We start from the raw sequence: 16,407 nt of genomic DNA on the forward strand, positions 1-16,407 counted from the left end.
TCGTCGAAAATAAAATACACGAGGAAGTACTTCTACCTTCAACAAAACAAACACAGATGTTTCACGGATATTGATTCGGCAATCACATTGTGACATTTAGGTGGTAAGAAGAGGTTTTTATGCATCATATTACCCCGACTTCCTGAGGGAGATTCATGTTCACTGTATATATGTGATGTGTGATATATGTGACAACATTGTAATGACTAAGAAAGAGAGGATGCGGAAGAGGAGGAAGAGGATGACGGGGAGGGGAGTGAGGAGGCAAGGAGAGGATGGGCTCCAAACCTGCACTCTTAATGCAGCGCGAAATACATTTCATCTAAAATGTCATTTAAAGAGGCATTAACTACAATCATAACATTTAAATCCATCACTTCCTGTCGTGCAACCTCAGATTGCCCTGCTTCCTCCTCCTATGACTGATTGACCCTTGTCGCCTTGTTTGGCTATGGCACCATGCACACACGCACACACACACCTCCATTCATCAACACACAGTGTTGTCACAAGGGCCTGGGAAATTCACAGACAGAGTGACAACCAACTACCATGTACCCAATCAAATACAAGAGTGTAATGTCTGCCTAAACGACTACAGGAGTGCTACAGGGCCAGGAACACACCTGGGTCCTAGTGATTAAAATGTGCATGCCCTATTGCTCGAGGTAAGACAAGTTGAAAAGCTGGGGGGGTGACACAGGCTGAGGGTGAAGGCAGTAAAGGATGGAGGCTGACCTTCCATGGCCAGTGATGGGGTCCCCAGACTGTGACAGTGATTAACGGCTGTGGAGTGGGGGTCAGCCATGACAGCCAGGCTCCCAGCCGACACGGGACGGAGAGGCGAGTAGTGGATAGTGGGCTATGGGGCCATCAAATGGATTCCCCATTACAGGAAGCGGCACCATAAACTCCCCACTTGTGTCCATTGGAAGTTTTCAGTTCCGCTATCAAATGTCACGCGTGTCACGGTGGCGCACACACACACGCACACTCCCATCTCCCCAGTCCTTTTTTAAATGTATTTGTTGACCTTTCCTATATCTCAGCTGAGAGACCCCCCCCCCACTCAGACAGGGATCCCATCAAATAAGAAAGAGGGGTCTTTAGGACTAGGGTGGGTTTTACAGGACTGGAAAGATAAGAGAGATGTAAATGGGGACATTTTGCCAGTCCCCACAAGGAAAAAAGCTTTTTCGGGTTAGAATTAGTGTTAGATTTAGGTTTAGCGGTTAAAGGTAAGGGACATTTTGTATGGGAATCAATTGTGTTAGTAAAACAAGACTCTGTGTGTGTGTGTGTGTGTGTGTGTGTGTGTGTGTGTGTGTGTGTGTGTGTGTGTGTGTGTGTGTGTGTGTGTGTGTGTGTGTGTGTGTGTGTGTGTGTGTGTGTGTGTGTGTGGTGGGATTGAGGGGGGTCTCTGATTAAAATGTCCCAAACCAGTGCTGTGTAGAGGGTGAAGGGAAGGACAAGTCCTTCATAGAGACAGTGGAGACCGGGGGGGGGGACATAACAGGGGCTTGGGAAAGGGATAGGTTGCCTAATGGGACAAATATAGCTGGATTCTCTAGCCCACCTATTTCTCTCAAAATGGATCCTAGCAGCTAAGTCTTGGATTGTCTGGGCCACGGACAGAAACAATACCACTTTCCCATTTAAAGGGACAGTGACTTGCCATGAAAATTGGAATTCCATGGCTGCCACATAACCATAATATAAGAGTTTACAAAAGGGTACTAAAAGGGTGTCTGACTGTAGTCCACAACCAATGCTTTAATGAGCAGATGTGTGGTAGAGAACAAGAAATACAAACTTATATGGACAATGATCACTTCCGTCCAATGGGAAGGGGACCTTAAGGTCTCGGTCGTGTACTTTATTTGTATAAGCAAATGACAAATCCTTATGATGGCATTGTTGGGGGGGGGGGGGAAGCATGCATTATTGCACCAAACAAAAAATACATACAGTGGGGCAAAAAAAGTATTTAGTAAGCCACCAATTGTGCAAGTTCTCCCACTTAAAAAGACGAGAGAGGCCTGTAATTTTCATCATAGGTACACTTCAACTATGACAGACAAAATGAGAAAACAAATCCAGAAAATCACATTGTTGGATTTTTTTAATGAATTTATTTGCAAATTATGGTGGAAAATAAGTATTTGGTCACCTACAAACAAGCAAGATGTCTGGCTCTCACAGACCTGTAACTTCTCCTTTAAGAGGCTCCTCTGTCCTCCACTCGTTACCTGTATTAATGGCACCTGTTTGAACTTGTTAAGTGACTGTCCCACTGGATGTCATAAGGTGAATGCACCTGTTTGAACTTGTAAATATCAGTATAAAAGACACCTGTCCAAAACCTCAAACAGTCACACTCCAAAGTCCACTATGGCCAAGACCAAAGAGCTGTCAAAGGACACCAGAAACAAAATTGTAGACCTGCACCAGGCTGGGAAGACTGAATCTGCAATAGGTAAGCAGCTTGGTTTGAAGAAATCAACTGTGGGAGCAATTATTAGGAAATGGAAGACATACAAGACCACTGATAATCTCCCTCGATCTGGGAGTCCACGCAAGATCTCACCCCGTGGGGTCAAAATGATCACAAGAACGGTGAGCAAAAATCCAAGAATCACACGGGGGGACCTAGTGAATGACCTGCAGAGAGCGGGGACCAAAGTAACAAAGCCTACCATCAGTAACACACTACGCCGCCAGGGACCCAAATCCTGCAGTGCCAGACGTGTCCCCCTGCTTAAGCCAGTACATGTCCAGGCCCGTCTGAAGTTTGCTAGAGAGCATTTGGATGATCTAGAAGAAGATTGGGATAATGTCATATGGTCAGATGAAACGAAAATAGAACTTTTTGGTAAAAACTCAACTCGTCGTGTTTGGAGGACAAAGAATGCTGAGTTGCATCCAAAGAACACCATACCTACTGTGAAGCATGGGGGTAGAAACATCATGCTTTGGGGCTGTTTTTCTGCAAAGGGACCAGGACGACTGATCCGTGTAAAGGAAAGAATGAATGGGGCCATGTATCGTGAGATTTTGAGTGAAAACCTCCTTCCATCAGCAAGGGCATTGAAGATGAAACGTGGCTGGGTCTTTCAGCATGAAAATGATCCCAAACACACCACCCGGGCAACGAAGGAGTGGCTTCGTAAGAAGCATTTCAAGGTCCTGGAGTGGCCAAGCCAGTCTCCAGATCTCAACGCCATAGAAAATCTTTGGAGGGAGTTGAGAGTCCATGTTGCCCAGCAACAGCCCCAAAACATCACTGCTCTAGAGGAGATCTGCATGGAGGAATGGGCCAAAATAGCAGCAACAGTGTATGAAAACCTTGTGAAGACTTACAGAAAACGTTTGACCTCTGTCATTGCCAATTAAGGGTATATAACAAAGTATGAGAAACTTTTGTTATTGACCAAATACTTATTTTCTACCATAATTTGCAAATATTTTTTTTCTCATTTTGTCTGTCATAGTTGAAGTGTACCTATGATGAAAATTACAGGCCTCTCATCTTTTTAAGTGGGAGAACTTGCACAATTGGTGGCTGGCTAAATACTTTTTTGCCCCACTGTACATAGATATATAGATACATACATACATATATACTTGGGCAAGTTGAAAGGTTTGACGAAACAACAAGGAATGACAGCTTACCAAATCCATCACATACATTTTTCAAAATAAATGTGCCTGTTATTTTGTCCAGTTCCTTCTTATTCAGCTTTTCATTAAATGTCCCCCCCTCTCCTTTCTCCTCCACTTGAAGCAATAACTCACAGTCTGGGGAGTATGAAGGCAGTGTGTTTTGCATACAGGGAGGGAGAGGTTGTCATTTCAGCAGACTCAACCAAAGGGACTTGGGGTCACAGTAGGGTCCTGTTCACCTCAATTGGGGACATGGAGGTCTACATGGGACAGCAAGGGAGGGTATGTGTGTGACACAAGGTCCGACACGCCCACCCACACCGACCAACCCAAGTGCACTCAAATCTAAGAGAAGCCAGGAAATGTCATTTTGTCTCGGTTGCATTGCTGGTATTTAACCAGCGCTGCCACTCAAACAGGGACTGTACCGACCAAGCCCCTCCCACCATGATGTCAGCAGGCCATCTAAGAGTGACAGTTTATTAATGGTGGACTGTAAAGGTAACGCTCAAGTGGAGAAAGAGAGGTGTTACGTCTCCGACGAGCCGCCTAAACTGTCTGCTGCTACATTCTACTGCATCACCTCTATGGGATGTAATAAAAAAATGTAAAAAAGTAAATTGTATAGATTCCAATGGAAAATAACGTGTCTTAACCCATGCTCTCTGTAACGCACATATTCTAAGCTCCTGGCGAGGCCATTTTTCTTGTTTATCACGGTCCATGTGTGTATGCATGTCTTAGGATTTGGTTCCACAACACTCAGACCCAGAGCGGTACCCTGCAGAACCCAGTTGGGACCACATTGCGGGGCCTGTGGCGGTCCTTCTCGTCCCAGATCCCATGTTAATAGGATTCCTTAAGGCTGTAGATGGATGGCAAATCCAGGCCGTTTCATCTACTAAAAGACAGCATAAATCACCATGGAAGAAGCGGGGACGAGGCAGGGGTTATCGCGCGCCTGACTTCCTCATGAGATCTCTGCATTAAACCATTAGTGAAATTAATTCATCTTTCATAAGAGGTTTGAGCAGTATTTGTGATCTATGATAACAACCAATTTCTCACTAGCCTGGCGGGGGGGGGGGGACAAGGAAAAAAATAGTCAGCCCTGATAGACTACACAAATCTGCTCTTTTTAAATGGGCTAACATTATCTGGAGTGCTGCTCTCGGAAGCATCATCCAAGATTCATAACCCAGCCGCGAAAGAGGAATAAAGAGAAATCAAGAGGAATAAATCAGGGAGCAAACTTTTCTCTTCCATGCGTTCGCTTTTAGCGCCGCTCCCGGTGTTGTTTGGTTTTGCCACTCGTCTTCGTAACTCACCGAACACCGCTTTCTTGTCATAATTGTAAACGACTTCACGCCTCAATCGACGTAATTGGTTTTAGATCATCTGAAAAAAATGGCAAACTGGGGAACTCCAAGGTGGGGTGGAAGAGAAAGAGAGTGTGTGTGTGTGTGTGTGTGTGTGTGTGTGTGTGTGTGTGTGTGTGTGTGTGTGTGTGTGTGTGTGTGTGTGTGTGTGTGTGTGTGTGTGTGTGTGTGTGCGAAAGAGGCAGAAATTGGGAGACTGCGTCTGTGAAAGGCCGTATCCATCTCCTTTGCATATATTTGAGGAGGCGGCCGGTGGAGCGCGGTTGACAGATGAGCGGGGAGTATGGGGATGACACGCGGGCGGTCACGCTCTTTATTACTATATCAGCACAGCGCGACGCTACCTTATGATGTGGACCAAGCCGAGGAACCCACAGAACGAACAGACAGACACAGGCTGCATTACAAAGCATGGCGAGCAACCAAATTAAAGACTTTGCAATGCTGCCATCTCAATCTTTCACTGTTCAACTGAGCCTTGTAATAAATGAGCTTTTTGAGGGAACGTAAACTAAAGAAAAATTCTGAAACCGAAATAACTGTCCTTTGTGAAAATGCTAAAGAGTAAAGGAAAGTACTCCATAGATAAAATACACTGCCATAAATGTGCAATGGTACCAATAGTCATATGTTTTACTTATTTTATAAAACATATAGTTGAAGAGTTGAAGTCGGAAGATTACATACACCATAGCCATCTACATAGTTTGTCACAAATCCTGACATGTAATCCTAGTAAAGATTCCCTGTCTTAGGTCAGGTAGGATCACACCTTTATTTTATGAATGCGAAATGTCAGAATAATAGTAGAGATAATGATTTATTTAAGCTTTTATTTCTTAGTTGGTCAGAAATGTACATACACTCAATTAGTATTTGGTAGCATTGCCTTTAAATTGTTTAACTTGGGTCAAACGTTCCGGGTAGTATTCCACAAGCTTCCCACAATAAGTTGGGTGAATTTTGGCCCATTCCTCCTGACAGAGCTGGTGTAACTGAGCCTCCTTGCTCGGAACACACGCTTTCTCAGTTCTGCCCACATACTTTCTACAGGATTGAGGTCAGGGCTTTGTGATGGACACTCCAATACCTTGACTTTGTTGTCCTTGAGCCATTTTGCCACGACTTTGGAAGTATGCTTGGGGTCATTGTCCATTTGGAAGACCCATTTGTGACTAAGCTTTAACATCCTGATTGATGTCTTGAGATGTTGCTTCAATATATCCACATAATTGTCCTACCTCATGATGCCAGTCCCTCCTGCAGCAAAGCAACCCCACAACATTATGCTGCCACCCCGTGCTTCACAGTTGGGATTTGGCTTGCAAGCCTCCCCAAGTCTCCCCCTCCTCCAAACATAACGATGGTAATTTTGGTCAAACAGTTCTATTTTTGTTTCATCAGACCAGAGGACATTTCTCCAAAATATACGATCGTTGTCCCCATGTGCAGTTGCAAACCGTAGTCATTTTATGGCGGGTTTGGAGCAGTGGCTTCTTCCTTGCTGAGCGGCCTTTCAGGTTATGTTGATATAGGACTCGTTTAACTGTGGATATAGATACTTTTGTACCTGTTTCCTCCAGCATCTTCACAAGGTCCTTTGCTGTTGTTCTGGGAATGATTTGCACTTTTCGTACCAAAGAACGTTCACCTCTAGGAACGCGTCTCCTTCCTGAGCAGTATTACGGCTGTGTGGTCCCATGGTGTTTACACTTGCGTACTATTGTTTGTACATATGAACGTGGTACCTTCAGGCATTTGGAAATTGTTCCCAAGGATGAACCAGACTTGTGGAGGTCTACAATTTTGTTTTTGAAGTCTTGGCTGATTTCTTTTGATTTTCCCATGATGTCAAGCAAAGAGGCACTGAGTTTGAAGGTAGGCCTTGAAATACATCCACAGCTACACCTCCAATTGACTCAAATGATGTCAATTAGCCTATCAGAAGTTTCTTATTGCCATGACATCATTTTATGGAATTTTCCAAGCTGTTTAGTAGGCACAGTCTACTTAGTGTATGTAAACGTCTGACCCCCACTTGAATTGTGATACATTGAGTTATAAGTTAAATAATCTGTCTGTAAACAATTGTTGGAAAAATTACTTGTGTCATGCACAAAGTAGATGTCCTAACCGACTTGCCAAAACTATAGTTTGTTAACAAGAAATTTGTGGAGTGGTTGAAAAACGAGTTTTAATGACTCCAACCTAAGTGTATGTAAACTTCCGACTTCGACTGTACCTATTTTTTTTTAAATATTATGCAACATAAATCATTTTGATATGAAAAATTGTCAAAAACTATGCTACGCAAAAAGTGTTGCAAGTCCCAAAAATTGTGCATTGTGAAATTTAGAAAGTAAATGTTTTTTTGTTTTTTTTTAAGTATAAGCTATCACCAATATGTTATAAGCTATTGCAATACCTACTGCATTATGGGGACTAAATGCAACCACCCAAAATGTATTGTCAAGCTCCATGCCTTGCCTAAGTCATAAGTTCTTTTGTTAAGATTGCGAAGTCATGTCACATTTCTGTGTAGTGTACATTACTGACGGCACTACTGTATATCAATCAAAGTCCCAGCACTTCAGGATGCAGTAGAGGCCGAGAGACAGTCCCACTCAGTCACTACAGCAACAGTGAAGTGATACACACCTCAGGGAAGTAGTCCTGAGGAAACTTCTCCTTCTCCAACATGGGTGTGCTCTCTAGTGTGTCTGAGTAGATCTCTTTCCCAACCACCTTCTTGAATTTCTTGGCTAAGGGGAAGAACACAGACAAAGAAAGCCAAAGAGGACGTATTAATACAAGACAAGCTAGTCGTTTAAGAGGCTAGGATTCGCAGTCCAAACCTACTAATGTAGTTTAACCTACTAAGCAGTTTTGTAGATCTAGATGTAGTCACGCGTCCATAAATCCAGGGCTTCAATCAGGCTACTACTCCACCTGCTGGTTGTAAGTGGAAGTATCTAGAGGTTCTCCTGCACAGATTCTCCACGCCTACCCTGTCTAAGATCAGGTTGCGTGTTGTACTTCCACGGAGGCCTTAGACGATCCGTTGTTGAGGCGACCCAAATAGCACCGGGATGGGCAACTTTGATGGGTGTGGGGGGGGGGGGGGACACCACAAAACTGAACTCATCATGAGGGGCAGCAGTGGCTCGCTGGGCCGGTGTACCCACATCCATACCCAAACACGCAGCCAGAGCAGGCACCAGACTTTTGGGGGCCCTACGTTACATTTTGTTGGGGCAATTTGCTGTGGAAATTGCACCTTGTGTATTCTGTATATTCTAACAACAGGAAGTTGAGATATATATAAATATATTTAAAAAATTTAAAAGTTTTGTGGGAGATTGATCCGCGGGTCTAAAAAACGGGGGCCACCCCCCAATCCATGAAACAGCGTGATGCCGTGACCTATACTCATAAGATCAGTGTCAGACATCTTGAACTAAATGAAGGTTCCTAGAACTAAAGGGTCTTCCTCTCGGATCAAAGGGGAGTATGTTTTACATGGCGCTATGCCCTTCAGTTACACGAAGTTACAAACATTCAAAAGGCGGAAAATATCTCAGAGGTCAAAACGGTTTGGCATGGCAAAGATCTGACACTGATCCTATGAGTATGGGTCATGGACTCTGCGTAAGTGCAAAACATAACCTGAACTGGGGTCAGAGCCTAAAAAATGTCTTCCACAGACACGTGACACCTGGAACCGTTTCCATGAAGAGTCTCAGAGTAGCAGGGCTGATCTAGGATCCGTTTGGACTAGATTATAATGAATGGACAGGGGGTACCTGATCAGCAATCCTACTCTGAGACGCTTAATGGATTAATATGGATCCTGGCAAATGTGGCATAGTTCTTTACCAAGGAAGCAGGTGAAACGATTGATGTAGGCTACAAAGTTAACATTTTTATTCAGTCCAGTAACATCTTGTACAGGGTGAATGAGCTCATTCTGGACATATCCTAATCCCATGTAAGAGAAGCATGGTGTTTTCCGAGGGGGTTTGACGGGTGAAGGTGAGGGTGTGTGCGCGCGTATATGCCTGCGTGTATCCATGTCCGCATGCATGTGTGTGTCCTCTCACCCCCCCCCGTCCTTCACTGGGGGTGAGTGCATGGTGCTAATGCTGACACTGGTGTAATGGGAACGACGTTGTGGCTCCACATCTATATCCCCTCTTTTAATTAGCCTGGCCGCTGGGCCCCTGGCCCTCTGACACCCCGGGCTGATGAGAGCGCCGTAACTGTCCAATAACCTCCGTACACAATTACCGTGGAGCCCGAAATCTCATGAATTAAATCCTAATATTAACAAGCATTACCATTCTATCGCTCAACTTAACGTTATCTTCCCCAGTCAATGTCAACTGTACTGGTTTTGATGGAAGTGGTGATGGGCCGTGTAGGGTGTCATACGCAGGGGGGACTGTGAGAGAGCAGGAGTGGAGATTTCATTGGGGGAGGGGGGGCGACTCACCTTTGAAATCAAACTGCTGGATGTTTTTCAAAGATTCGTGAAGGAAGTAGCAACTTCCTAGTGCCTGGAAAAGAAAAAGAGAGGGTGTGAGATGTGGGAGAATTGTTCCCATTCAGTCAGAGATGATTGGAAAATAACGAACCACAAAATGTTACTGCGCAATAGTTCCAATTTGTAAGTCGCTCTGGATAAGAGCGTCTGCTAAATGACTTAAATGTAAATGTAAATAAAGATTGGTTCCAGGTAGTACGAAGCTCCATTCATTTGTAGAATTTTGATGTGGAGAGCAACAAGGTATAACACTAACCATCCCAGGCAACAGATCACGCCACTATTCCCCACAGCAGATATCGAATGGAATATACATGCAATATAAGTAGTGTGTTGTATACTATCAGTGTAGGGAACTATCAGCACAGTGCAGTGCATTCAATACAGAGTCCTCAGACCCTACACATGGTACAAGTCCTCCTGATGTGAAGAATAAATCATTCCAGTTGATCAAAGGACACATTCAGATGGACTTTGGAACATCCAAAGACCTACTTCAATAGGATTAAAATCGTAATTTCTGAAAAGAACAATCAAAACACAAAAGCTTCCCCAGTCTGTAGACAACCCAAACAAACTCGCTGAGGGGGGAAAAATACAATGCAGGGGATTTGATGCAGTTCACAGTCCACTACACCACGACATGCTTTCTCCGTGCTTTTTACTGTCCTCTTCGCATCCATGCAGTAGAGGAAAAGACTGCTCTTGGTCCTCTGGGTCTTTGAGATAGTGAGCCCTCGGCCCTTGCTTGAGGGTTATTTAGTCATTGTTCCTGCTGCCCACAACCCTCCTTTCTCTTCCTACATTGCAGCACACAAAGCACAGAGAGGAAAAGAGAGGTTAGAAAGAGATATTAAGGGAGAGAAGGAGAGAGGCTGAATGACAACACAAACGTGTGAGAGCGAGAGTGTGTGTGTGTGTCTGAGAGAGAGAGAGCGCAACAGAGGGAGAAACTCCCAAAATACTGCAGTAGACCAGTTAAGTCATGTGCAGGTAGAGGACTGGGTAGTGGTGGGACAAGGAAGGGCGCATGAGATGCAGAGAGAGAGAGGGAAAGAGAGAGGCATACGTCTCCCTAGAGGGGAGAAGACGGACACCAGCGGGAGAGAGAGAGCGAGGATAGTCCGATTTTGTGCCGTTGTCCTTTGAGGCGCGGAGCAGACGCCCTCTCTGGCAGGGGGAGTTTGGGGGCTCGCCGGGCCGGCCCTGCATTATTTATGAGCGCCGGCACATCTTGAGATTAAACATAGGCTGATTTGTCAAAAGCACAAACATGAGGTCCTGCCCATCTCCTTGACACGGAGGTTCATCCAACGGAAAACACTGTCGCACATTTAACTGACGAGAACAGTGGCTGGTGACCCAGGCCCACCGCTGCTCCTTCCATCTTCCTCCCTCCTTTTCCTGAAGGACAGAAAAGTGAGGGATGGAGGAAAAGCGGGTGGACTCGAGGTCAACTTTCTCCACAGCAGCATGACGACTTCCATGACGGGCCCCGTTTATTCGTCTTCGCTTTTCTTTGTTATTTTTTTACCTCAAACTGCCACTGACAGAGTGAGAGAGAGAGGGGGGGGGGACATGAGGGGGAGAAACTGTGCTAGAAGTCAAAATGATACTTCTGTTATTGTTTTTGTTGTTGCTGCTGCTTATTTTTTATTTGGTATCGATCCAGAATAAATAGTAATAAATAGGCTCGGGCGATATACCGTATGTTTTATTACATTTTAGGGGTGTTGGCGTCACCCCCGTCACTGCTTACAACTATAAGTTAAGTATAACTATAAGAAATCAAAGATGTGTCGAATCAATTATATCCAGCTAACGAGTCCAGCTATGCATTTGGTTTCCTAGCTTGCTAACTGTGGCTAGATGTCCAGATCAAGCTTCTTGCTTACAGCAGAGAAATTCAATCCCCTCCTGGAGGAAGATCCCTGTACCTAAATTGTTTCGTGCGTCAACATATACAGTGGGGCAAAAAAAATATTTAGTCAGCCACCAATTGTGCAAGTTCTCCCATTTAAAAAGACGAGAGAGGCCTGTAATTTTCATCATAGGTACACTTCAACTATGACAGACAAAATGAGAAAAAAAATATCCAGAAAATCACATTGTAGGATTTTTAATGAATTTATTTGTAAATTATGGTGGAAAATAAGTATTTGGTCAATAACAAAAGTTTATCTCAATACTTTGTTATATACCCTTTATTGGCAATGACAGAGGTCAAACGTTTTCACAAGTCTTCACAAGGTTTTCACACATTGTTGCTGCTATTTTGGTTCATTCCTCCATGCAGATCTCCTCTAGAGCAGTGATGTTTTGGGGCTGTTGCTGGGCAACACAGACTTTCAACTCCCTCCAAAGATTTTCTATGGGGTTGAGATCTGGAGACTGGCTAGGCCACTCCAGGACCTTGAAATGCTTCTTACGAAGCCACTCCTTTGTTGCCCGGGCGGTGTGTTTGGGATCATTGTCATGCTGAAAGACCCAGCCACGTTTCATCTTCAATGCCCTTGCTGATGGAAGGGGTTTTTCACTCAAACATCATTCTTTCCTTTACACGGATCAGTCGTCCTGGTCCCTTTGCAGAAAAACAGCCCCAAAACATGATGTTTCCACCCCCATGCTTCACAGTAGGTATAGTGTTCTTTGGATGCAACTCAGCATTCTTTGTCCTCCAAACACAACGAGTTGAGTTTTTACCAAAAAGTTATATTTTGGTTTCATCTGACCATATGACATTCCCCCAATCTTCTTCTGGATCATCCAAATGCTCTCTAGCAAACTTCAGACGGGCCTGGACATGTACTGGCTTAAGCAGGGGGACACGTCTGGCACTGCAGGATTTGAGTCCCTGGCGGCGTAGTGTGTTACTGATGGTAGGCTTTGTTATTTTGGTCCCTGCTCTCTGCAGGTCACCGTTCTTGTGATCATTTTGACCCCACGGGGTGAGATCTTGCATGGACCCCCAGATCGAGGGAGATTATCAGTGGTCTTGTATGTCTTCCATTTCCTAATAATTGCTCCCACAGTTGATTTCTTCAAACCAAGCTGCTTACCTATTGCAGATTCAGTCTTCCCAGCCTGGTGCAGGTCTATAATTTTGTTTCTGGTGTCCTTTGACAGCTCTTTGGTCTTGGCCATTGTGGAGTTTGGAGTGTGACTGTTTGAGGTTGTGGACAGGTGTCTTTTCTACTGATAACAAGTTCAAGCAGGTGCCATTAATACAGGTAACAAGTGGAGGACAGAGGAGCCTCTTAAAGAAGAAGTTACAGGTCTGTGAGAGCCAGAAATCTTGCTTGTTTGTAGGTGACCAAATACTTATTTTCCACCATAATTTGCAAATAAATTCATAAAAAAATCCTACAATGTGATTTTCTGGATTATTTTTCTCATTTTGTCTGTCATAGTTGAAGTGTACCTATGATGAAAATTACAGGCCTCTCTCATCTTTTTAAGAGGGAGAACTTGCACAATTGGTGGCTGACTAAATACTTTTTTGCCCCACTGTACATATATTTTTGAAATAGCGGCCCTTGTGTGCACATGAGGTAATAGCGTATATCCCGGTATGGTGCAGAAACGGTATGAACTGGAATCCACACCACCCTAGTAGTTAAGCTAAAACAGAAAAAGACTAGTCTAAAATATATGACTTCCACTCAATTAAACTCAGTAAAATTCTTACAATTTCTAAACCACCCGATTTATGTTCAAATATGCAAACATTATAACATTATGTAGTCTAGCCTATCGTCAACAGAGAATCAAAATGGAATCGAAAAAGGACTGGATTTGCTTGTTTACTGCACAGGTATGGGCCTACGCAACATAATAACTCATAGGCCAACTAGTTGCAGCCATGGGTTGCTGCACGCTCATAAATGCTCAGTGGACATCGATTACTCCACAAAACTCAGCGAATGCCACCGTCCGAAATAGAATTGATACGATGACTTTAAACAAATCGCAATGAATCAAACTTCAAATAAATGATAAACAATTGTGCCTAAGTGGCTATCTGTGTAATCACGAAAAATCTACTTAACCTCTAGCCTAATAAATATTTATTTGGCATCAGGGTTGAAAACACCGACAAGCTGGTTTAATGCTCCCCCCAGCCTCAGGCACTCTTCATGAAGAACCTATTATTAGTGGGCTGCAATTAATCCATTTGTCTCTGGACATGACAGGCTGAAAATATTAATTAGAGACTGACTGCGCCGACAGGATATGCTTATCTTTTTACCAGTGGCTTTACAATGGCCTGTGTCAAGCGTACGTTTGTCACGTCCCACTTCATTGATTAGCTGCCAGATTCACTTGAAATAATTAAAAGTATATTTTACATATTTATAAACCCCACTGTCACGACCGCTACTTAATTTTCCATTAGTAAAATGTACTCTAAGTGTGACTGGCGAGGGCCAGGGGGAGCTCGGAGAAAAGAGTCATCGCCATAATTGTAGACAGAAAGACAATGACCGCTCCATAAAAGGCAGGTTTTATTGCCCAAACTGGCAATGCTCTCTCTTATCGGGAGTCGTATAGGCCACACCGCTGTGACTAGATACGCACACTTACACAACGGAAGTGGTATCGGTGTGTGTGTGTGTGTGTGTGTGTGTGTGTGTGTGTGTGTGTGTGTGTGTGTGTGTGTGTGTGTGTGTGTGTGTGTGTGTGTGTGTGTGTGTGTGTGTGTGTGTGTGTGTGTGTGTGTGTGTGTGTGTGTGTGTGTGTATAGGGACATAATCAGGGTTTTAGTGAGGTCGAAGTTTATTTACTGCATTCAATTTTAAAAAATGCATATACTAATTTGAAGAACAGCAAAAATGAACAAAAATGACCCCAGCCATTATCACCTTGGCGGTTTTAGGTTCATTCACCTCAGTCAATATACAAACACATGGCCCATTAAGACTCCAGTGGGCGATTGAGATGAGACGAACAACCATCGATATAAATGAAAACATGACATTTTATTATTTGTATTTTGATTGCATTTAAATGTAGGCCTATAGGGAAGATAGGACATGTGGAAATGTTCATATTGAAACATACCTTTTTTCTAAGTTCCTAACGTGTTTGATAAGATTAGTGCCGACTTTCTCAGGGGACCGCACATGGGGCCCAACCACAAGTTTAGGAACCACTGTACTAGCCTCTCTCTCTCTGCTTTCTTTCATTCTCTCTCTCCTCTGCTTCCTCCTGCATACATTGCAGCCTACCTCAGACAGTGATGTGGCGCACAGCGGTGAGGCTCTCTCAGTAGCCTCCTCTCTGTAAAGCAAAGTTATGAGACTTTAGTAGTGAATGTTTTGCTATCCTTCTGAATATCCCTTTGAGCATGGTGAAGTTATTCTACTTTGGACGGTGTATCAATACACCCAGTCACTACAAAGAAACAGGTGTCCTTCCTAATCCAGTTGCCGGAGAGGAAGGAAACCACTCAGGGATTTCACAATGAGGCCAATGGTGACTTTAAAACAGTTACAGAGTTTAATGGCTGTGATAGGAGAAACTGAGGATGGATAACATTGAAGTTACTCCACAATACTAACCTAATTGACAGAGTGAAAAGGAAAACCTGTACAGAATAAAATATCTCCAAAATATATATCCTGCTTGCAATAAGGCACAAAAGTAATACTGTAAAAAATGTGGCAAAGCAATTCACTTTTTGTCCTGAATACAAAGTGTTATGTTTGGGGCAAATCCAATACAACACATTACTGAGTACCACTCTCCACATTTCCAAGCATAGTGGTGGCTGCATAATGTTTATGGGTGTGATTGCAATCATTAAAGACTGGGGAGTATTTCAGAATATTAAATAAAAGAGAATGCCAAGCTGTCATCAAGGCAAAGGGTGATTTGTTTAACACTTTTTTTGGTTACTACATGATTCCATATGTGTTATTTCATAGTTTTGATGTCGACACTATTATTCTACAAGAGAAACCCTGAATGAGTTGGTGTGTAATATATACACACACACACACACACACACACACACACACACACACACACACACACACACACACACACACACACACACACACACACACACACACACACACACACACACACACACACACACACACACACACACACACACACACACACACACACACACACTACCAGTTAAAGCAGAATTACTTTCCGTTTGTTCCTCAACTGTAGTGTATGATACACAATTTTCAAATCTCGGAGTCTCTACTTTTATCCAATGTAAACAATTTGCTACATAAGACTAAATGGAGCCGGTCGGTCACATATGTAGTCACGGCCCTGTGTGTATGACAGAGAGAAAGAGAGCGAGAGCGCAGTACACAGACAGTTGACATTTCCAAAAACCCCAGTAGATAAGGGCTGGAGAGTTGAGAGATCCAGAAGCCTGCATAGTCTGTTTCACTGAGTGCTATATCGATACTGTGCTGCAGAAATTAGTTATAGTAGATGAAAAGTAGTACGGAATCAGTGACCTCTAATGGATTTTCTGCATTTAATGTGAAAAATGAGCCATAAAGCAAACATAAAAGTAATAATTTTTCTCCATTCCGCCCTGAGGAGCACAGTCTATCCCAAGAGAGTAGCCTCAACACACTCCCGTGTCACCAGTGTCACTGTGCACTTCTGGGGGGCAAATACCATACTATCCTCAAGCCACCAGCGATGCAATGCACTGAATATCCTGAGGAGCATTTTGAGACAGTGACAGAGAGAGAGAGAGAGAGAGACACACACACACACAACTATTTCAGGAGCCCGTTATAAAGTAAGACAGATAAGGAGAGTTCCAAACAGGGACAGCATGGATAG

At 43.7% G+C, this 16,407-nt stretch overlaps 1 protein-coding gene across 2 annotated transcripts in view; it reads right to left on the reverse strand.

The window, feature by feature from the left end:
* LOC124038148 (inositol polyphosphate-5-phosphatase A-like) overlaps nt 1–16,407 on the reverse strand; it is a 227,975-nt gene that overhangs the window by 66,010 nt on the left and 145,558 nt on the right. For both annotated transcript variants that reach the window (XM_046353658.1, XM_046353657.1), the window contains exons 5-6: nt 9,535–9,598; nt 7,701–7,804 (exon numbers count right to left, since the gene is read on the reverse strand). In XM_046353658.1, the coding sequence (XP_046209614.1) occupies nt 7,701–7,804; nt 9,535–9,598 (168 nt within the window). The remainder of the gene's footprint in view (nt 1–7,700; nt 7,805–9,534; nt 9,599–16,407) is intronic.

The sequence above is a fragment of the Oncorhynchus gorbuscha genome, linkage group LG06, assembly GCF_021184085.1.
Source record: "Oncorhynchus gorbuscha isolate QuinsamMale2020 ecotype Even-year linkage group LG06, OgorEven_v1.0, whole genome shotgun sequence".
Classification (NCBI taxonomy): Eukaryota; Metazoa; Chordata; class Actinopteri; order Salmoniformes; family Salmonidae; genus Oncorhynchus; species Oncorhynchus gorbuscha.